At 32.4% G+C, this 25,069-nt stretch overlaps 1 protein-coding gene across 1 annotated transcript; it reads left to right on the forward strand.

The window, feature by feature from the left end:
* Window positions 1–10,880: 10,880 nt before the first annotated feature.
* LOC113695196 (alcohol-forming fatty acyl-CoA reductase-like) lies at window positions 10,881–24,480 on the forward strand. The gene is made up of 11 exons (XM_072071521.1): window positions 10,881–10,922; window positions 17,707–17,785; window positions 17,962–18,065; window positions 18,312–18,514; window positions 18,592–18,692; window positions 19,168–19,363; window positions 20,405–20,566; window positions 21,119–21,200; window positions 22,760–23,029; window positions 24,113–24,240; window positions 24,336–24,480. The coding sequence occupies exons 1-11, from the start codon at window positions 10,881–10,883 to the stop codon at window positions 24,478–24,480; spliced, it is 1,512 nt and encodes a 503-aa protein (XP_071927622.1).
* Window positions 24,481–25,069: the final 589 nt, after the last annotated feature.

Here is a 25,069-nt window from a genome sequence, read left to right on the forward strand (position 1 = left end):
TCAAAAATTTCAACGAAAAACATGAGATACTACAACAAAAATAACGTTTAACTGTATTTAAAGGTGTCAATATAGATAATATAATTTGACACTTTACCTTTTCTCATACCTCGGACGAGTGTCATCCCTTCCAATGTGGGGATAGGCTCGTAGCATTCAAATGTGTCAGAAAAATTATGTTGTTATAACATCCCATCTGTCAACAAAAAATCCTTTTCTTGATAATCGAAAGTGTCAGGATAGCTATAGTCAGTAACAAGTAGGAGTTTTTTTAACTCAGTTATGCTGACATTTTTAATTACCAAAAGTTTTTTTTCTTTTTTCTTTGATATAGAAGCAACCTACCTGTAGTACTCACTGCTATACATTCCGCCAATCAGAAACCCAAAGGACTTGTAAAATTATTCCAAAGAACAGAATGCATATAGTAATCTAAAAAGAAAAGTCAATGCTCAAATATAATTTGTTGAACTAAGAGTCAGTAAGAAGTACTAACATAGCAAATCCCTAACAAGTACAAACTTAAAAGATTCTCTTGTGCATAAACTAAAAGATTCTCATGTGCACAAATTTGAAAGATTCTCTTATGCACAAACTAAAAGATTTTCATCCATAACAAATAGAAAGAACTTGCAATAGCTTCCAAACTTTCCAATGAAATGAGAGCTTTCAGTCATAACCACCGAATACCCCATCAATCTTCATCTGGTTCCACCCGTGCACAAAGTTTGTTGGGATCATTAGATCATCATAACTAGCAATAAAATTCCAGAAAAGCCACAATATAAGTAAGTGCATATATTACCAAATGACAAGACTAAGCAATTGGTGCACCCAGTGCATCTTGAATTGTTTATTGTAAATCATACGATTTAATCAATTGCTCATTTGGACTCATTGCAACTTGTATCTGTATTCCCTATCTAGTAAAGATCCAACAAGTACAAGAATCAAAGTCATGCCAAAAGTCTAGGAAGCAATAAAATGAGCACCCATCCTCAGATAAGAAATGGTAGATTTCGAATAAATCACATACTTGTAAAGCCTTCGTGCTATCGGCTAGTCAATTCCCATCAAACCAGTACGTTGTCCAACTCCATTCACAAAGCGCATGCTAACAATCTAACAATCTCCGCAATAGCACACAAAACAGTCTGCACAAGAATGAGCTTATAAATGACAAAATACATTATCTCCTTCCCTCAAATACACAAAACAGTCAATTCCCATCAAGGAGGACGATGTACCACACTAAAAGAGTCCAATAAGAAGAGTCATGTTAGGCAAAATAATGCATCTTAAAAGGGCTGCAGAATGGGTTTTCTCTAAGAAACCCTCTCTTTTTTTTTTCTAATTGAATGGACAATAATCAAGTACTTACAGGTTCTACTCGTCTTATGCTGATATGCTTTGTAAGAATGATTTCCGAAACAGCCTATAGAAGTAGCAGCAACATAAATCAGGCACAGTTTTTGAGTCTGAATAGTACAGTAAGTGCTATACAGAAACCTGAACAATTCTTGAGGTTTGTAAGATGAGAAAATACTTTCTCTTATCTCACTGGAAAGGTCAAACAGCAGAGATATCTTGAACAAAATTTCATGAAACACTAACATCACAAATGAACGAACCCAAGTGCTCAATGAAGAAGTTGGAATGATTACTTGTTCACTGGATTGTCACAATTAGCACTTCTAGACTATATAGTAAGTAAACATATCAAATACTAATAAACAAGGATAAGGGAGTGATTTCCGAATTATAGAACTAATTAATAACATTAAGATATTTGCTTGAGTATTTGTTTTGTCTCCTTTAAGGCATCCTATGATTAAATCATAGCAATTGAAAGAATATAGGTTCAAACAAAACTTATTACGTTAATCAACCCAACTATTATAAGAAATTAAAAACTCCCATAAGCCTGCAGCATTTTTGTCTAAGAAAAGCCCATGACGTGTCTACTTGTGAGCACAAACAATTAATTGGCATTAAAGACGAATTACCATGGAGTAAAACTACACAGGTATGCAGAAAACAAACTTAGAGCACAATGAAAAAGGAAATTGCACAATGCGTACCAATGAGTGGTCAAATTAAAGAAAAAGGCTAACATTCAATAGTCAGTCATTAAATACGTATTGTATAAACAATATCTTACCCTTAGTTCCACACGGGAAAGATAAGGCCTCTTCTCTGTGTCATGAGAAAATCGAACTTTTCCTTTTTTCTCTCCTGACTTCATCCATTCCTTATTAACACTTGGATGAATCCACACATCTTCCATGTCTTCTTAAGTTCTGGAATCCCAAGTTGTATTCAATGGACCTGCTACCTCATGTATAAACACACAAAATATCTCTTTCAACACAAATTGGAGTGAATTAATAAAAGACAATGAGATTCACAGTAGTCATATCATAAAATTCAAAATGCTAATTTGGTAAAAGTCAAACTAGTCAGGTTTCAAGGATTGACTTAGAAAAATTGGATATAGGTTAGACTGATTAGGCACTACTTGCAAGGAATTCATACTAATAAAATATCAGAAAAGATATTTCATTTTGGAGAGAGTGCACTTCTTCTGTCTCCTTAACTAAGGTATCCAAACAGAATTACAGCTTTCTGTTTTGATGTAAAGACAAAATAGTTAAACCCAAAATGTTCAAGAAACTAAGATGAGATATTTCTAGGACAGAACAACTTAATCTGAGTCTTCCACTTGTTCTGTCACTAAACCAACAACATAACCAGAATCATATTCCAACAGGGAGATTGCATTTTTTCATAGATTAATTAGAAGATAACAAAATTTGAAATACAGTAAAAAACAACGGAACATGCGTATCTACCAACTTATAAAGCAATGATCATAATACTTGCACATTAAAAAAAATTACAAGTTCAGATCAACTTATCATCTTCGAGTTAACAAGGAACCATACACTAATCAGCAACAGAATCTTATGTGAGTATTTATATTGACACAATTCGTTTACCCACCCTAGATTGATTCAATTGACGACTATATGAGTTATTTCAAGCTGCAGTAGAACATAGCAGTAAACATTCATTGTTGCACAAAATCAAAATGATCTCTATGCCAAAAATAGCATCGTCATCAAGTAGCCAGTGGAATGAGAATATTAGCTTCTAAATAGGGATTTACCTTCCTGTATTATTGTCAAAGTTACAAATTAGTGTAGTATCAATATTAGAAAATGAGTTTCTTTGCACTAAATTTTTATTAGTGTATATATTATTGAGTAAATTAATATTAGTACCAAAGGAAAGAAGGTTGACATTTTATCAAACAGGTTATGGACAACAAATCCTTAAAGCTGAACATGAAGATTTAGCAAAAAATATTATATCAGATTTAGCAAAAACATTATATCAGATTCAAATAGACAACCGAGAGGAATCAATTTAGGGCAAAAAGTTACCATGCAATTACATACCTTCAATAGGAAAGCAAGGGTAGTTTGATTGTGGAGAGATTCAGCAGAAAAAACTTTGTGGGGAGAGGAAAAATTTGGCCGAGAATTTTGAGAGATAGTTTGCCGAGAGAGAGGCTTTGTGAAAGAGATGAGAAGAACCAAAATTTCATTGGCCGGCAAAATGAAAGTTTTGAGATTTCACTAAGTGTTTTGGCAAAGAAATCTTCCGCCAAAATCAAACGACATCGTTTTATGTTTTAATTTTTTTGGTGTATCTTACATTTTTTCAAGTGTCATGATAGGAAATCTAAAAACACATTATTATTTTTATATCAGATAAAATAAAAAAATTAAAGTATATATTATTGAGTTGATAACAAGTGTCATGATAGAAGTGCTATAATGACATAAACCAGCAAGTGTTCTTATAGATGTGTCAGAAAAGACCATTTTTGTTGTAGTGAGAGTTTGCGGCATTTGATCCTTACATGAGATATTGCCTACCTTTTGACATCTGTTACAAGACTTATAAAATAAGTATGCATTATTGAACAGGAAAGACCAGTAAAGCTCATTTTCTAATATCTTGTGAACCGTCTTTTTCGGTCCAAAATGACCTCTACATGCAAAAGTGTGACAAAATGTCAGGATAGATTGTAATTCATTTTCACTTATACATCTTCTCATGACTTGATCCATACACCACTTCCATAGGTAAGGGTCATCCCATATAAAATATTTAGCGTTATTTTTCAATTTATCATTTTTCGTCTTGGGCCACCCTGCAGGTAATTTCTCAACCACTAAATAATTAATAATATCAGCATACCAAGGTAACAAATAATTAATGAAGAATAATTGCTCGTCAGGAAAACTTTCTCTTAATGGAATTTCTCTTCCATGACGGTTACACGACTCAAATGATCAGTTACTAAATTCCTCTTGTAAAAGCCGTATCCACCTAACCAACCTTGGTTTTGCATCTTTTTTTGCCATTAAATACCGCAGAGTTGCATGATCAGAATATACGATAACTTTAACACCTAATAAATTTGACCTAAATTTTTCTAAAACAAAAATAACAGGTAGGAACTCCTTTTCGGTGGCAGAGTAATTAAACCGATCTCCATTCAAGGCCTTTGATATGTAGTAAATGATGTGAGTAGCTTTTTTCACTCTCTGATCCAACATTACTCTCATTATATAGTCGTTGGCGTCGTATATGATTTCAAATGGGAGACTCTAATTAGGGGGTTGGATGATCGGTGGTGAAGTCAGGAATTCTTTCAACTTGTCAAATGCCATTTTACACTTGGCATTAAACTCAAAGGCCACATCCTTTTACAAAAACTTAAATAAAGGTGTTCTAATCTTTAAAAAAATCTTTGACAAACATGTGATAGAGGTTTGTATGTCTAAGAAAAGAGTGTACTTCCCGCATACTTATGGGGTAAGGTAAAGCATACACAATATCTATCTTGGATTTATCAATTTTGATACTTTTGAATAACACTACATGATCTAGAACTATCTCGTAATCAATTATAAAATGATATTTTTTTCAATTGAGCATTAAATTATTTTCTATACATCTTGTCAAAATTAATTTCAAATTATCAAAATAATCATCAAAACTATCCCCATATACACTGAAATCATCCATGAATACCTCTATAATTTTCTCCACATATTTCGAAAAAATACTTACCATACACCTCTGAAAAATAACAGGGGCATTACATAATCCGAAAGACATTCTTCTGTAAGTAAAAGTTTTAAACGGACATGTGAAGGTGATTTTCTTCTGATCTTCTAGTGTAATTGCAATCTAAAAGTAACCTAAAAAATCATTCAAAAAATAATAGTAAACTAGACACGTTAACCTTTCAATCATTTGATCAATAAAAATGAGAGAGAAATGATAATTTTTTGTGACAGCATTTAGTTTCCGATAGTCAATGTATTGGTGCTATTCGACAAATTTTTGGACTGGAACTAGCTCGTCTTCTTGGTTAGTTTCTACTGTTACTCTCGCTTTCTTTGAAATTATTGACACTGGACTAACCTACGGGTTATCTGATATTGCATATATAATCCACACATCTAACAATTTGAGTATCTTCTTTTGTACTACCTCCATTATCAAGGAGTTCAACCTCCTTTAAACTTGTTTTATGGGTTTGGTACATTTTTCGAATCTAATTTTATGCATATGCACAGAAAGGCTGATCCCTTTGATATCAGTTATGGTACAATCTATCACCTATTTGCGCTCTCTAAGAATCCGAATTAACTTGGTTTCTTGGGTTGGTGCTAATTTTGAAGAGATGATCACAGGAAGAGTCTCTTTGTTATCTAGATACGTATAATTCAAGTGGTCTGATAAGAATTTCAACTCTACAATAGGTACCTGCACAAGAGATGGTAATAACTTTTGATGAGATTTTGGCATAAAAATGGGTGCAAGTTCATATCTTATTGTCGTAGTTGCTAAAAATGATAGTACTCCAACCATGAGCTTGAGATCATCACTTAACTCCATATCATGAGTTGTGTCCAACTCAAGATGTTTGTTTAAAATAACCTCTAATTTATCCCTGCCATCAATTTTGAAAACATTCTGTACAATAGTATTAATGACACTTATAACATAAATAGAGTTAAAACTAGAAGGATACTTCATGGCCTCAAATATATTAAAGCGAAGAATTTTTTCGTCAAATTTCATAGATAAACTACCCTTATTGACATCAATTTTTGTTTGAACCATAGTAAAAAAGGATCTACCTAATAGCACAGGGCATGGGTCTGGAAAATGGTCATTTTTCATATCAATGACATAAAAATCAATTGAAAATGTTAATTCAGTAACCTTGACTAAAATATGTTTAATTAGCCCATCAGGATATGCATTAGTTCTATTGGCTAATTGAATTATAATTTCAATTTCTTTTAACGGTTCTAGATTCAAAGAAGTGCAAATCGACTTTAGCATTATATTAATCAATGCTCTTAAATCTAGCATGACATTTTAAATCAAGGTGATTCCTATTTTGCAAGAGATAGTAAACATATCTGGATCCCAACATTTAGATGGGAGCTTTCTTTATAGAACTACCAACACGTTCTCCCTCACAACAATTCTCTTATCACCATTCAATCTCCTTGTATAGATGTATAAATCCTTCAAGAACTTTGCATACCTCGATACTTGTTTGATTGTGTCCAACAAGAAAATATTGATCTCCATCTTACGAAATATCTCTAGAATCCTTTTTTTCCTTATTTGGCTTCTTCAATTTCTCCAACCTGTTAGAAAAAGGTGGTGGGTTAGTTCTAACTTTAATTATAAAATCAAGGATTACCTCTGGTTTCGCACTCCCTATGCTTTTCTTCTCAAAACTCTTTTTCGATTCGCTCCTTATTCTTATCTATTGGAGTCACGAGTTCGGGTCCCTCAACTTCCTTCCCACTTCTTAAAGTCATAACACTTATATTCTTAGGGTTCACTTCCGGTTGAGATGACAATTTTTCTTGAATTTAGGATTTCAAATGGTTGATTGATATTGCCATCTGACTAATTTGATTCTATATATCCTGCATGTCAGAGTCCATCTTTGCTAATACTGTAAAGTGTTAGCAGTTAATGTTTTCATCATGTATTCTAAAGACGGACTTGAATTGGAAGAGGAGGGTTATGGGCGGGATTGGTATTGCTATTGATACCCTTGCTGTCTACTCAGTATGAAATTCTTTTTTCTGATTTCTCCATAGTTAGGGTTCGGATGATCCTTCCAACTTGGGTTATAGGTGTTGGAGTATGGTTCATATTACTTTCTTGGTGCGGGCACATGACTAACCATATTTACCTGTTCAACATTTTTCCCTTGAAGCATTGTGCACATATTTATGGAGTGCCCTACACTGGTATAAATCCCACACGTCTTCATTTGTGGTGATTTTCCTACAATCAATTGCCTAACAAAAGAGATTAATTCAAACAATTGCTGTTGAATAGATGAAGTTTCTATCTCATTCACTCTACGTGTTGAAACATCTTTTCGTGTACCAAATTGTTATGAGTTTTCGGTCATCCCTTCAATCAACTCCCATGTCTCTCTCGGAGTTTTGTTTACTAATGCTCTCCCACTTGTAGCATCAATTATACTCATATCTCTAAAGAATAAACCCTTATAGAAATACTGAATCGGTAATTATTCATTTATCTAGTGTTGAGGGCATCTAGTACATAGTTTCTTGATTTTCTCCCAATAATCATAGAGAGACTCCCCAGGATGTTGTTTAATACCATATATTTTCTTTCTCAGAATGGCAGCTCTGGATGCAGAAAAATATTTTTTCAAAAACTTCTTCTTTAGCTGTGACCAAGTTGTGATACTACCTGTTAACAGATAATACAACCAATTTTTTTATTGAATTCTTGAGGAAAAAGGGAAATACTTTCATTTTTATCTGCTCTCCAGTAATCTCAGGAGGTTTCATACTTGTGCATATGATATCGAATTCTTGCAAGTACTTGTGGGGTTATTCACCTGGAAGACCATGAAAAAAAGGTAAAATGTGAATTAGACCAAATTTTAATTCGAAAACGGATATTATCATCTAAATTTGGAAAGGTAATGCATAATGGCTGCTGATTTAAATTAGGAGCAACTAACTCCCTTAGGATCCGAGTATTAGCTATGGCTACTTCTTTTTCAGAATCACTTAAGGCGACACTAAAAGAATTTATCGATTTAGCCTCTGAATCGAGCCTCTGGGATGTAGTAATGGACTACTCTTCTCTATGTTGTTCGGTCTCCTTCCTCACTATACATGCAGTCTTCTCTACTTTATGATCAAAAATTAATTCGTCTATACGAGAAGAACGATGCATAAACTAGAAAAGTACCAGAAAATTAAAAATAAAATGAATTCAAAAAGAGACAAATTAACTAATGCCAGTCCTCGGTAACGGCACAACAAATTGACAGCTATCGAATTTGTACAATAATAAATACCTACTCGAAAAAAATAGTTTTTTTATATATAGTGAGTAGGGTCGAATCTTCAGGGATAGAAAAAAATCCGTCTCTTCGAAAGTTCAGAGTATTTGGAGGATTTTTATAAAAATGAAAATAATTAAACTATCGAATAAATTAAAATAAGTGAATAAAAACTAAATGACAAGTTATTAAAATGGAATCAATAATAAATAACTCTAGCCAAGAAATAATTTCAAAAATGGTTCACTTAATTGATCATTGATGCAATAGTAATTTCACTTATTAACTAACAAACAAGCTATAACTGCCAAACACATAATGACAATCAACTTTTCCTTATTATATTGGTGATCAAGATACGACCGTTAACCATTACCCTAATTAAGAAATAATTTTAGGTACGACCATAGAGTTCAATTTTTTAATTGCCTTAAGAGTTAGAGAAATTCTATTCTAATCAAATAACATGTTACGAGAATTATTTTAAATTAGGTCATATATTCGTCTGACATAAATCCAATTATACTAGTTACCACTAATTTAGAATAATCAAACAATAAAGGATTCAATTGTCTTAATTGATTTTAGGTTATTGAATTAATCTAAATTTCGGATCCTGGATATTCGAATAACACAACAATTATAAAAAAGTAAAATAGAGAATATACGGATACCAGAAAATTAAAGGAATAAATAAAATCAATTCGATCTCACAATTTCAGATGAACCGAGTCCTCCGTTATTTCTTGGCTAGAAATAGAAATTTAGTTCATTTCCGTTGAAGAAATCCCTCACAAAATTGTAGAATCAATTGCTGAAAACATTCTTCTAAAATTGAGATGAAATATCTGATGAAAAGTTAAAAAAGAAAAGAAAAGATGTCTTCTTCTCTCCTACAGCCGAACAAGAAAAGATAAAAAAAAATCTAATTACAACTGGCTAGACTCGTCAGTCGAAAAGAAAGAAAACTACCTAATTGAATAGTAACATTCCCCCTCCAAAAATGAAGAGATAAGAAAATGATAAGAGTGCTTTTTACTAAACTACTATTACTAACTAAAGTCAAATTATCTCAACAAACCAAATCCTATCCGAACAAGAAAAGAAAGGCTTTTGTAAAATAAAGTGGCATCCCAGTAGAAATGAGATATTATCCATCTGATGCAAAATGCAACTCTTGTGATTTCAACTCTCGGTTGGAACTCACGAGCCAACTCCGAACTTCCCAGGACATGCAGAGTTCTAACTTTGCCGCGACCACGCCGAACAGCAAGTTTAGTGAAGAAATCACGCCTTTTAATTTCTTTTTATCCAATTCCCTGTAACCAATGATAATTATCAAAAATAAATAGAATTCACCAATTAACGCAATGTTTGGTAAAATAAAAGAGAAAAATAATCATAAAATTAATGATAAAATTGCAGCCTATCAAAATTCAACAAATCTCCACTTTGGCATGTATCCATAAATAGCAAACAAATAGCAAATAAGTTTCACTTTCTCCATAAAAATTTCAATGGATCCAAATGAATCACAAAAGTCCCAACAGACCCCAACAACCCACCAACCAACCAAGATGCAAAAGGTTCAATGGGTACTAACAGGCCAAAACTCACAGAAGATTCAACATATTCTAATGGGATAAAAAATACGATATAGTTATCATGTTTCATCTTCTTCCCAAAACCCTTAATAAGTTCCAACAAGTCAAATAATTCTTCTTCAAAACTCAACTAAACTCCGAACTCCAACAGAAAATTTTTCTTCACTCTCTATAGCGCTAAATCAATGTTCTAGAATTAATATTGATAGTTTGTTATTATCATTAAGAATTCAAAACCTGACACAAAACCTGAAGTTCAAAACCTGAAACTCTGATACAATTTGTTAGATCTGATCCTAGAAAATTGACTAACAAGAATAATAGGGTTCTAGACAATTCAATAAAAACAATAACAAAGAAAATAAATCAAACAGAGAAACACAAAAATTTTACATGATGCAGTCCAATTGACCTACATTCATGAACGAAAGGGTAACAAATTTACTATAACATAAGTAGAGTACAAAAGAGAGAGTACAAAATTTATGAAATAATTTCAAGATCTAAAACACATCTAAGATTGAAAACACAAAAGAGTTTAAATAGTATAAAATACTTAATGGTCTATTGGTTTGATGTCTGACTAAAATCTCTTAGACTAAAACATAGGCCTCCTAAAACTCTTTTGGACTAGTGCAAACGACAGTTGGATTGGTGTTTTTAACATATTTAAATTCATTTAAATCTATTATATTTATAATCACCAAAAGGCGATATCTTATATAATAAAAGAGAGAGTTGGCAAATGAATAGTGCTATTTTGGTCAAGCAGTTATGCCGTTATTTTTGTGACTTCGAGAGGTGTTTTGGTCTTTTGGAATTGGATGGCAATGGCTCTGTTGGAAATTGATCTTTGTTCAAGCGGTTATTCGGTAATTATGGACAACTTTGTTGGCTTTTGTATTTGTGCTTCAGGCGTATGTTTGGTTTCTCCAAGTGAGCCGCACAAATCTCCTACTTTTCCTCCTAAGTCACATCTGTTCCTACTTGAAACTCCTAAATAGAATAGCACAAATATCTCAAATAATATTTCGCTTGCATCATAAACACATTTTCCAACTCACCTTTTTATATTTCCAATTACCTTTTTATCTCACATACATCACATCACAAAAAGTGCTACAGTAATTATTCCAAATAATATTTCAAATAATACTCTATCCAAACAAGGCATCGAGTTGCTTCGGCCTTTTATCTTCTTTAACTGGATTAAGCATACATGGATTCTTGCTTTTAATCTTTTCTTTATTAGAAAATTTTTAGTGCCCTTATTTTTATTATTATAGTTTTCATTCTATTTATATGTGTGTGCTAATTTATGAGCTTATTTTCTCTTTATAAAAGATAATATCTAACAATATAAAAGGGGAGAGTTGGGTTATGAATAGTGCTTTTTGGTCAAGCGATTATGCTGCAATTATTGTTGAATGTGGAGGCTATTTTTATCAATTGACTATTTTGGTTATTTCCCGTTGATGGTTTACTTTGTGAGACGGTAAATAAAAGCTCTGTGTGTGCCTCTCTTTCTATGCAATTTATTACTCATTGCATTGGGTGGAGTAGTTGTCTACCATGTTGACAAGAAGCTTCTAATTGCATGATTCCCAAAAATTGAACCGAAAAAAAAATAGAAGTCCAACATTGTCATCACAGGTAACGAAAATTGGCTAACGTGTCAAGATTTGGAACTAAAAATGGTTTATAATCCTTCTACTATTTAAGACGCACAATTTTAAAAAAAATATTAGTCTATATATCCATATTAAATGTATATAATTATTACAAATTTTTTGATACCTTTATCTTTAGTGTTATTTTTCCATTCTATAAACATAAAGTTATTTCCGCCTTGTATGTGAGTTAGATTGTTAACTTATTTCCTTTTTAAAAGAATTAATTTCTTATTTTACTAACATATTCGTATTTAATATATATAATTATTATAAATTTTTTTAACTCATTCATTTTTCCTAATGACTCTAAACTGAAAAGCAATATGGTGTGCTATTTTTTTTATTATTTTAGTCAAACATGTAACATTAATTAGATTGTTTCTTACATTAAAAAACTAAAGTACTCTAAATTTCAAAAAATATATAATATAATTATATATATAATACAAAAGGGAGAGTTGCCATATGAATGGTATTTTTGGTCAAGTGGTTATCCTGCAATTATCTAACAATACAAAAGGAAGAGTTACCCTATGAGTAATGTTTTTTTGTCAAGTGGTTATCCTGCAATTGTTATTGGATGTCGAAACTGTTTTCGTCAAATTGTCTATTCTGTTTGTTTAAAGCAGGTATAGTTTTGGTGCATTTACAGGACATATTGATCAAATTGGTAATTGGGGGTGTAAAAAATGAAACATTTGAAAGTTGATTTTTTGTGGTTAATTATTTGCTTTTAAAGTGTCTTGTAAATGCAAAATTACCTAGGAAAGAATTGATAAATTATTGCTAGCTTTAGTGACTTTAAAAATGGCCTTTATTACTGTAACATGAAATAAAATTGTTAAGTGTTTTGTAAATGCACAATTATTGAGGAGACAATTAATAAACCATTGTTGGCTTTAGTAACTTTAAAAAATGGGTTTTATTACTGTGACATGTGGTGATTAATTTTAACAATGCCAAGTTCTATGGTTTAAGTGCTTAATTGACTTGCCAGTTCCCTCTTTTTTATGTCAACAATGATTAATACTTTTTTGGGAATGATTCACTTTATAATTTTTTAATTATCTTAACTCAAATGCAAAATAACCTTATACAATTTTTTAATTTACGCTCATGCATTCTATATAAGCGCCCTCATGCATTCTATATATTATTGTTCTCATGTATTCTATATATTTCATAATTGTCAACCTTTAATAAAAACGATAATTCTCTAATGATCTGCATGAATTAGATAATAACATAGATATAAACTAATAAACCCACATAATAAAAAACAGTTAACACAGGAAATATTAGCCCACCTGCGCAACGCGCAGGCCGTCTCACTAGTTTCATTATAAGGTGGCAATGTGGAATACAAAGACAAAGTCAACATCTATCGTATAGATAATATAGATAATAGCAGTAGGTCATTCCTTATTTACTAGAGTAGCTCACCGAATTATTTGGTGATTTTAATTGATGTTAGTACATTATCGGGTGGTAAACATCGTTCTGCTAATTAATATAGAGCTTTCTGTTTTGCCAAATGTGGGGACCTAGAGTGCTCAACGTGGCTCGTTTACAATTCACTTAAAAGTTAAAAGTCACAAGGTGATGAACCAGGCAACATTTTTTCACCCAAGACAAAAACACGGTAAATTGTCATGTTTAATTTAAGTACATGATTCTTGGTTCAAGCCGTTCCACTTATGTTATTAAAAAAAAAAAAACCACCAACTTTGCATCACTGAAAATTGGAAGTATTTCCAATCAGCATTTCCTAGGATAAAAATTGGCAGAAAACTTATCCACAATTAATTAGCCTTGCAAAGCATAAGCTTTATTTAGTCTCCCACCAACTTCGTGTCAAACGGTAAATAGGCTTGGTCAAGGAGGGACATACCAATTTACAAATTGGATTCAAGAACTTTATTCGGACAATCCTATCTTTCTTATCAATCGCAGAAATGGTTGTTTATAATTGTGATGAGAAAAAGAGAAAAAGTTCAAACAAAATTGAATCAATCAAAAATTGACACAAGTTTGAAAAATGAGTGATACAGGAAGGAAAAAAAAAATCCGCTTTCAGGAAGTTGTGGACTAGATCAGTGAGAGGCCGATGGAGCTTTATCGCCGTACAAACCACATCTAAACCATCATTGTAACTTTGATTGAAGGAGCGAAGAGAAATCTAGCTTAGGGGAAGAGGAGGACCGGAGAAGGAAAGAAGGAAGTGAGGGGTGGAAAAGGACTGATAGCAGGCCAGGAGACACAAAATCCAGCTCCACCATACGTTGCCAAGAGCAGCACGATAAGGGTACAACGTAATAGGCCACAAGAGGGAAATGTGGAAAGAAAAAGGATGAAGAAATGGTCCAAGGGGTCCAACAACATTTAAAACGCGGCGCATGATATCCCATCAGCACAGCAAATGAGTGCGTACTTGCACAAGTGAGCAGCTACTCAAGGTGCCGACTGGAAGGGACTAGGGTTAATGTTCATAATTCTTTTAAGACTAACGAAAGAATCAACAATTCTATATCAGGATCCAAGAACTTTCTACTAGCATTAGAGCAAGCGCTTCATTCATCTTACACTTGTTGGAATTGTAATGATGCACATCGGAGAAAAGATTGGTGGCCCGAAGAAGAAAATCCTCTACTTTTGATAAACTTCTTATGCAGATTCCTATGAATTTGTGCCAATGTTGTATCTGTGAGCTTTTCTCCACTTTGATGAGGATGCTTCTTGCCGTTAATCTCTATCCACCTATAGCACATCAGGCCCCATGAAACATAGAAGCTTCATTGCCTAACCACGAGAACTGACTTTTTTTTTTTATGAGCCCAAGGCAGGGACTTTGGCACCCAATCTTGTGTTGGATTTGAAAAGGTTATTGTTCCATGTTACAAGACAACTTTCTTCCTCCTCTGCCTCTGCAACTGGGATTGAAGATAGGAAATCTTGTTATTCCCTCGTGCATTGCACGTGATGCAGTACTCCATTACTCAGTTGAAATTGAGAAAAAGATCAATAATTTGCATTCTCGGTATCAGGGATCAAAGTTTCTTCATAATTGTTGAAGGACTAAAATTTTACGCGACTAAAAGTTCAAGAGGCAATGAGACTTTTCCCTCAAAATTACTAAATTGTGTTTTACCTTCATCTTTATTGTATACTGTAAAATGGAATTGATTTATATTTTTTTTTGTATGTACTATCATGTAGATTTCAACTTTATCTATGATTGAAGAGGATTAAGATTAAGAGTACGATTTCATCTACCTTACCGGTACTTTGGACGGACGACGAGTAGGAACGGTTGCTAGAAGTTATATGTATTTTGCACAGCGCGTAACTTTATTTGCACATGATGTAACTTACTTTGAACAACGTGTAACTTTAAAACAAAATTTTGTGGATTCCACACATATTGTTAAAATCTAACTACAAGATGAAATTTGGACCGTAAAATTTTTTTTGACCAAATCTTGACCGTGAACTGCTCAGGAACGATTCTTCTGATGACCGTCCCTGCCCCATTTCCTACTTTGGACCCACAAATCTTAAGTATCTCGACCGTACTTAGTTTTTGACAAATTGGACTGCACAGGTTGGTTCAACCGATTGAAATATGAGCAAGTGTGGGACCAGTCTAGTTGAAAGGGGCTAAAATAGATTAAAATCGGTTAAACAAGTCAAAATTAGAAAACTCGGGTCATTGACAGAGTTTGCCATTAAATTATTATTTTTCTATAATTTCATTTTTTAATTCTAAAATAAATAGAAGAGTCAATTCTTTCATTCGAATGTTTGAATAGTTGAATCGAATCAAAAGCTGAGTTTAAAAATATTGACCCAACTTCATTGTTCACCATTAGGCATGTCAATGGTAGGGTCTGGATTGGATCCCTTTGATCCAGATCCAGACCCATTTAATTTAATTAGATCCAGACCCAGATCCAAACCCTTTTGGGTTTGAAAAAGTAAATCCATATTCAAATCTTTATGGATCTAGGTATCTAATGAGCATCCATGGGTATTTTTTGAAAATACTAAAGTAAAAATGTATTAAAAATATATAGAGTTCATAAATAATAGAAATATCATCCAATTTTTGTTTTCAAATAATAAAATTAACATTCAACAAATTAAATGCAATATCTTGAACTCAAAGAAAGAATTATTATTGACTACTTTTATATATTTTTAAAGATTCAACTGTATCCACATCAATATTTCATTTATTTGCCTTTACCTTTTCTCCATTTCTTGAAAAAATTGTACCAATTACAATGACAACTAGGATTAGTTTTTAAAAAAGAAAACAACCATAACATATATAAATATTTAGTTTCATTAAAAAAATGTAATTTTGTACCTCTTTTGCTTATTTAAACCTCAATGATGGCAGATGTCTCGCAATCCAATACTAAAATAGTGAATGAGATAAAAATCATTTGATTAAGGACCGATGGCAAATAAATAATAGCATAAGAAGATTTATAAACACTTACTCATTTTTTCTTTGATTCAATCCAATTATCAGTAGTCACTAATGTTTCAACCACATTTAGAAGCAATTTGGCACGAGTCTCATTAATCATCCAACCACTAACATTAATTGCAGATTCTGATGCCATAAAATCTTACTGTGTTTGATCTAATAGCCATAAGATATTATATTATTTTATAAATTTTCTAATATATATTAATTAATTTAATATATGGGTTTGGGTAAGATCTGGTATGAGTTTGGATTTGGATATGGATTCTAGAAAACCAGACCCTACCCAGACCCACGACTCTCTCATAGGGTCTGGGTCTGGGTAGGGTTTGGATTTGAGAAATTAAATCCAAACCCTACCAAATATATTGGACCTGGATTGGATTTGGGTAAGACCCGACCCATTGACATGCCTATTCACCATCATAATAATACATTATTTTGTACTTTGCAACGTAATCAAATTTGTCTAATCTAAGGATTTCGTTTGATAAAACTGAATCTGAATTCTGAAGTCTGAATTCTTAATTCTGAATACTGAAACAATTAATTTGCTAAATTTTAAGTACTGAAAAGAAATATATAAATGTCTGAATTTTAATGCTAAACTTATTTATACTGTTTGATAAATATTTATAACCGAATGCTTAATAAGTTTAATTTGACAATTTTACCCTTATATTTTTTCATTCAAAAAAGAAATAGAACCTATGATTTAATTAGTTTAAATTTGTTGGGTGTAAAAATGACAATATTTATTTTTAAATCAAATTAATATAAAAGATGAAATATATTATATGAGGAGTATAGAGAAGATGTGAAAGTCATTAAAAAGAAATAAAAGAGAAACAGAAAATCGTTAAATAGAGAATACCAGATTCTTTAATTAGATAAGAATTTTGAACATAATTAACAAACAAGGGTAGATTTGGTAGATAAAATAAGGTAGTTGAAGTAATTCTATTGATTTTTATCAGAATTAAGCATTCAGTTAGGATTTTTGTGCTGAAAAAAATACACACAAGTTCAGCACTGTTTAACAAGTTCAGCAGATGAATTTTTATTTATCAAACACTCAAAACATCTGAATGTCTGAAAAAGGTCAGTTTCAGCACTTTTTTATGTTATCAAACAGATCCTAAGTTATTTGGTTCTTCCTCACTTTTTGTTTATGGATGAGAAATTACATATGTAGGCTTGCTCTGCAAGTCCACTTGTATTCTCATGTGATGTATTCATGATAGCATACTAATTAAATGTAAGAAAATTGATAGTAAACGAATTAGACGATATTAAAAAAAATTGGGGTATTAGCTAAATATACATTGTCGGTCGACAAGTGAGCTAAACCTAACTTAACCTTTTTCCCTACTTATATATAGGCGAATAAAGAAAGATGCAAACAGGCAAGAAAGCATTTCCCTCATTCTTCTGAATAAAAGAAAACCATCCGAAAAGGAAGGATACACCGTTTATCTTCATCTCTAGATGGAAATAGATAAAATCGCCCAGTTTTTTGAGGGGAAAACCATTTTCATCACTGGTGCCACTGGCTTTCTTGCTAAGAGTACTCCTCTCACTGTTTTTCTTTTCCTTTATGCATCCCTGGCTTATATTGTGCAATTTGTATACATGAAATAACTAGAGATCGTTTACTTTTTCAAGTACCAAAGACAGTAGATTACATTTGAGTTCTTTTAACGTTGTTGTTGTTGTTTTTTTTTTTTTTTGGATGATTTGTAGTTTTCGTGGAGAAGATACTAGGAATCCAACCAAGTGTCAAAAAGCTGTTTTTGCTAATGCGACCTAGCAATTCCAAATCCTGTTCACAAAGGTTATACCAAGAGGTATATGAAACTTATCACCCCAACTATAGTATGATGTAGATTGAAATCAGAGTTCAATTACCACCCAAATACTCGTTTTATGAAAGCGGGCATTCTTGCTACGGAGAAAAGATATTCTTATTAGAATGGCCTAATTAGTAAAAAAGCTGGTGAAGGCCAAAGAATCTTACAAAAAAAAATGTCATTCTTACTAGAAAAAGCAAGAAATGCAGAATAAACATCAAAACCTTGCTTTTTCATCGATAGATTATAGACACCGAGCTGTTCAAAGTGCTAAGAGAGAAATGGGGCGCAAGCTTGAGTTTCCTAATATCTGAGAAAGTGGTAGCCGTCCCTGGTGATATTTCTTGCGAGAATTTGGGGATTCAAAACAGCCCATTAAGGGAACAAATGTGGAGAGAAATTGACGTAGTCATTAACTCGGCTGTGACAACAAGATTTGATGAAAGGTAAACTTATAAAACAACGTCTTTATGTTTTTCGTTGATATTGTGTAAAAACATCTATAATCTTGACTTCTATATAGGTATGATGTTGCCGTGGACATTAACGTTTTTGGCGCTCTGCATATACTGAATTTCGCCAAGAATTGTGTGAACATCAAAGTACTTCTTCACATATCCACAGGTTATAATTAGCATCACTTTAATCCAATGTATTGTACTTCTTGACATATCCTAGCTTTGATAATAATAATAAACTCTTGGCCATGATATTGAAACTTTATATGTAACACTCATTCCACCTTCAGTTGTATATGTAAATGATTTCTTTGAGAAGTGAGAAAGGTTTTATGCATTGCCCTGGACAAGAATTCAGCAGATGTTTAACTTTGTATTTTGGAAAGCAGCTATTACTTAACTTATTAACGCAATTAAAGCACCGCATACATCAATATTTCCCTCCACTGTGCAATTCAAACGGGTTATCTTCCTTGGGGAGAAAGGAAAACGGAGGAAAAAAGTAACTGTTTGGCCTCAATATGTATAAATATAACGTTATCTTGGTCATAATTAAATTATGTTTTTGCTATCTTCCTTTTCTTAACAAAGAACATTCGCATGCATCTCTAGACTTTTGACTTTCCTGTATCTGTTTGTAGCTTTTGTATGCAGTGAGGAGGAGGGACTCGCATCAGAAAAGCCATTTGACATGCGTGAGACACTTGGTGGAGTCTCCTCTTATTTAGATATCAATATACAGAAGAAATTTGTGGATGAAAGACTAAGGGAACTTCAGAATGAGAATGCAAGAACAGAAGCAATAAGATCTGCCATGAAGGATTTGGGCATTCAAAGGTTAGATATGGTCTCTAATGGACCGTTAAAAAAGTAAACAAATAAATTAACATGGTCCGAGAAAAATTTAGAATAAGAAAACAAGGGCTTTTATTGCACTGAAGCTATTGTATTTTAATATTTGTTTTTTACTTTATTTTATTTTTTTGAAATTTGTTTCCCACCTTACCACACAACCCAACCCAACCCTCCCCTAATCTTTGTTTTTTATTTTTTTAAAATAGGAAGCCAAAACTATTTTTTTAAAATAGGAAAACTATATATTTCTTTTGGCTTCACTCATCTAGTAAATTTGTTGCATAACTTGAGAACTTACATATCTTCACCTCATAGATATATGTATGCGCTTTGCACATCTATGAAATGCTCAAAACTTGGCTCCATAGCCATCAATGATTTTTTTTTTGGCTTAAAAAATGTGGGAGAAAAAGAAAATATACTTTTAAGTAGGTCATAAATAGATAATTAGGTGTTTCACATCCATTTAAGGCCATATTCATTTATGACTCACTGATTTTTACCTATTAATTAAATATGTACATATGAGTTGATCAGATTATACTCTTTACCTGAGTATGACCCACTAAAAGTTACCTAGTTCACTCATTTTGATAGTTCTACTTGGTTCAATGGTTTTTTTTTTTTTTGTTTAAATCAATGGATTTTGTTTTGTTCCTTTGAAGTTTGAAAGCCATTACTAAGAATGTTTACTTTTTATGAAAGTTTATAATATTTGTTTTTTAATTTTTTTTTTACTTACCCTCTTGATGAATTAAACTCGTGTCCTGTCGGTTACAAGCATCATTGTCAAAAAAAAAAAAGTGTACTTTTATGGGATATCTTTAATGCGCAGCTTGCCGTAAGTAGTTCGCTATATGAAAAAATCTTTCTATTTTATGTGCTTTGTCAGATTTGAGGAAAATGAAGAAGTCTTTAACTCTTTTATCTGACAGAGTGATACTTATGACCAAAAAAAAAAAAAGGGGTAAAGTTTCATTTGTTTCCTCACAAAGAAAGAGGCTTAATTAGAAAAATCTTCAGGGCAAGGTTGCATGGGTGGCCAAACACCTACGTTTTCACAAAGGCTATGGGAGAAATGGTTTTGGAGCAATTCAAAGAAAAACTCAAAGTGGTCATCGTACGACCAACAATTGTTACTAGTACTTTCAAGGATCCCTTTCCTGGTTGGATTCAAGGGGTTAGGTAATATACTCTTCGCTATCCATCTAGCTTGGTGCTAGCTAATTAATTATATGGATTCATGAGAGTTTTTCATTCCAATTTCTTTAAACCACACATCAATTTCGATCATAACTTGTTTTACTCGATTCGTCAACGTTCTGATATTCATCATAGTCATGCTTTACACTGATATTAGACTTAATTACTAAAAATTTGGAATTAATTTCTGTCGGCATTTAAGGATTTATACCTTTTCTTTAAACCTATTGTACTTTATTGGCATTCTAATTTAGGGGCTTTCTGCAACAAACTTGTCTATAGGAAATGATTTATCAAACTGGAATTACTATCCCCTTTCCTAGAGAGATTTTGTGGTGACTTATTAGGTTTCATTTTTTTCGAGATAAAAAGACAAAACAGAAAAAAATTGTTTCAAAATAAGTACATATAAGGGGTGTGTGTGTGTATGTGTATTTGTCTGTGCATGCATGGACAAAATCCATCAATGCATATATTAATTTTACGTTCCTTTTTATCTTTTACTAACTATGTCCTGCTGAATTCACTTGATAGAACTGTCGATAGCTTTCTTGTTGCTTATGGTAAAGGAAAACTGAAATTTGTTCTCGGGGATCCAAAGTCGATACTGGATTTGGTAAGTCATCAGTCAATTTTCACTACAATTGTTGAGATACACTGCATAGCCATCTAAAATTCAAAAAAAAAAAAAGAAAGGAAAAAATAACACTACTAGCTGCCAGTTTTTTGCCAAAATAACACTCTTTCTAAAAAATATTCCCAATGTGATTCACTTTCAAATTTTATTCCCAAATCGATGTTATTGTTGCCACCTAATTATCCTGATTGCCATGTAGGATAACAAGAAAGGAAAGCTTTAATCTAGTTTATAGTTTCCAATAAACTAAAAATTTAAACTGTTTTATTATAGAGGCACAAGAAAATTGCATAACTTTGATAATTTCCTTCTAATTATTTAAAATAAATTTTACCATTATTGACCTTGCTATTATTGCTCTCTGCAATTTTTTTAAATGTATCAAACTTATTGCATATATTTTTTCAAAAATAAATTTGCAAAATGCAAAAATTGCAATGAACATTATAAGCAATAATAAGAAAAAGTTAAAAAACTTCAAGGTTATCATATTTGTTTATGTTATGCTTTCTACTCCTTGAAAAGTACTTTTACAAAAAGTAATCAAACTATTGCAATTAAGATAATGCTAAAGTTTCTCAAAAGTAACACAAGCCATTCATTGATGTTGAATAAATGTGCAAAAATGCTTCAAGTATACGAGATTATTTGATTTTGTGATAGAGAGGCACTACAAATGAACATGTTTATATTGAGCATGAATTTATGTTGTTACGTAGTTTTCCTCTTAGACATTTTATCAAGCACACGGTGTGAGAAATCATTTGTTAAAGCAATTAGTATTCAAAATTTTTTGAAGGCCATAGGAATGTTCCAAAAACTGTACAACAGAAAAGACAAGAGAATAATCTTCATTTACCTTGAAATTATCAATTCGAGGAGAATATTTTCATAATATCAGGAATAATAATGAAGTTTTAGATGTTGTTAATATAAATATTGACTTTTAACAATTACACATTTGACAAGGAAAAATAACGAAAGGACAAAAAATAATAAAGAAAAAAAAAAGTGGGTAGGTTCAGAGAGAGAATCAGGGTAGATATTAATTGGGAAAGAGAAATAGTATGTGTCTCTATCTCTATCCTACCACATATGCAACCTATGTGGAAAAAAAAGAATTATAAAGGTAATAAATTTTAAAATTAGGTTACTTTGGGTATATGTTTCAAAAGAAGAGTTATTTTGGCAATAAACTCACTAGTTGCCTTAACTTTCTTTTTGGAATTATATTTCAGTTTGTCACAGAAACGATTAACCATGAAAACTTTCCAATTTTCTAGTTTTCCACCAGCTTTAGTCTTTGTCCAGACGCATTGCACCTTTCAAAAGTTGATCTAGCTAATCATGTCCGGATTACTTAATATGCAATTTTTGGTCTTCTACCTCTGCAAAATGGTTTTCTGATATAAAATTCCCCATTTAAAGACTTCCAGAATTTGATGTCCATCCCAAAAATTTAAAATTTCCCGTCCTGCATGCATGATATATGCTACTAATTAAATTGCATGCATGATGATCTTCAAAATTTTCCACAGATACCAGGCGATATGGTGGTCAATTGTATCCTTGTTGCCATTGTAGCCCATGCAGATCAATCGTATGATCACCATATCTATCATGTCGGTTCTTCCCGAAGAAACCCTCTCAAATTTTCTGATGTTCACGAGATGTTTTACTCTTATTTCATCAAGAATCCTGGGATAAATGATCGTGGAAAGGCTGTAAGAGTGAATAAGGGTAAAGTATTGAGCAGCATGGACAGCTTCAACAAATACATTGCTATTCGCCACCTACCATTCTTGAAGGTCAGGTTTTAACCGCTTACTAATTATGTCATGGCTTATTTATCACGTAAGGCAACAACTTTACCTCTCTTTTTTTTTCTTGGTTTTGGAATAAGAAACTCTTTATTTCTTTTTTCATTGAGAGTTTCAAAGCGAAAATCTACACGTATTGTGATTAGTTATTTGCAAGTGAGGCCAAAGTGTCGCGAGTGAACGAGGTGTTATAAGTTGCCGACGAGGAGCTTCGGCAAAAACCTGCAACACAACACGAAAAACAGAGCGGGGCTATACCCGATGCAACTCTGATGCCTAAGTCAGAGAAAAGGCAAAAAATCAATATATATTATGAAGAAGGTTAGAATATTTGTAGTTACCTCTCCAGAACAGTGTTAGGCGTCCCACGTCATATTAATCAAATCAATTAGTACTAGGTGCCGAAGTGACATTAGCCGAAATTCATGTAATGTCAGTAGTAGACTTATCACATCACAGTATTAGGCATTCGCATGTCACATTAATCAAATCAATTAGTACTAGGAGCCGAAGTTCATGTTCTCGACCATGTACTCGGGGAAATAGTTTATTGTACGAGAATCGACTGGTATTGGAGTAAAAAATTGTCATATTTTTGTACCATTACTTGTTTATGGTATTGGAATTTTTAAACTTTAAATACATCTCAATTTAACCTTCTTTTGGACAAGCTACCATGATTCATTCGGGTTTCACATTAATCAAATCAATTAGTACTAGGTTTAGTTCCCGTCAAATTCCCCCGACTCAGTTGGGCCATCTCATAGAGTAGGTTCCCTCTCTTCTTAGGAATAAGAGTAGGTTAAACTAGATTAGATGTGCCGTTACGCAAAAAAAAAAAAAAAATTAGTATAAGGAGTCGAAGTTCATGTTCTTGGAGAAATAGTTGACTGTGGGAGAATCGACTTGTATTAGAGTCGAATATTATCATTTTTTTGTATCATTACTTGTTGATGGTATTAGAATTTTTAAACTTTAAATACATCTCAATTTAACCTTTTTGACAAGCTACCATGATTCATTCGGGTTTCATACCGTTGCCTGAATTTTTAACTTCCAATTGTGTTACAGATATTGAAGCTGGCAAACACCTTGTCTTGCCACCATTTTGAAGCCACATATATCGGAGCCAAGCGAAAGGTAAACTTAGTTACCCGTCTGGCAGAAATCTACGGCCGATATGTGGTCTCAAAAGTAATGTAAGTAGACGAGTTTTCTTCTAGGTAATCTTTTTTTTTTTTTTTAAATTCCAATGATAAACAAGCGATGCTGACAATACAATTACCTTTAACAGATTTGATGACACCAATACTCAGAAGTTGCAAGTGATGGCAGAAGAAGTTGACGCTGAAATGTTTAACTTCGACCCAAGAAGCATCCAATGGAAGGATTATCTGATGAATATTCATATTCCTGGGGCTATCAAGCATCTGTTTTAAATTTGTTTTGTCCGATGCATATTATTCTAGTATCCAATAAACATACAAAACAATAGAGAATTTAAGTGCAAAACAATTTATTATGTCAACGTTAAATAACGTTAATTGCATTGTATTGTTTTAGTAGTTAAGGTTCAATAAAAATTTTAATATTTTAAAAGTGAGGGATGAAAAATTCCTTTGACGAAATATGATACACGTTTTGAATGATTTTCCTCTGATCTATTGCAATTTTGAGAACAATCTCTTGTTATTGAACACCTGGAAACTGCAGAAATAGTACATTGGCTCTTTGGCTGCAGTTCATTAAGTTGGTCCACATTTTGGCAAAGCAGATTTCTTATCCCCATATTGCCTGAATAACAGGGATCCGTAGGCATAGGTCAAATTGATCCGCATCAACTTGGTTCGAAGTTGTTCATTCTACATGCTTTTAAGGAAAAATTATTCAAAACATTCTTCACATTTTATCAAATGAATTTTTTCATCATTCACTTTTAAAATAATAACTTTACATCTTTTATAAAATCAAGTCCGTAAAATTTAGCTCCAATTTAGGTTTTGACAACTTGTTACCATGAATCCATCA

This window comes from Coffea arabica, chromosome 1e (genome assembly GCF_036785885.1).
Source record: "Coffea arabica cultivar ET-39 chromosome 1e, Coffea Arabica ET-39 HiFi, whole genome shotgun sequence".
NCBI classification, from domain to species: Eukaryota; Viridiplantae; Streptophyta; class Magnoliopsida; order Gentianales; family Rubiaceae; genus Coffea; species Coffea arabica.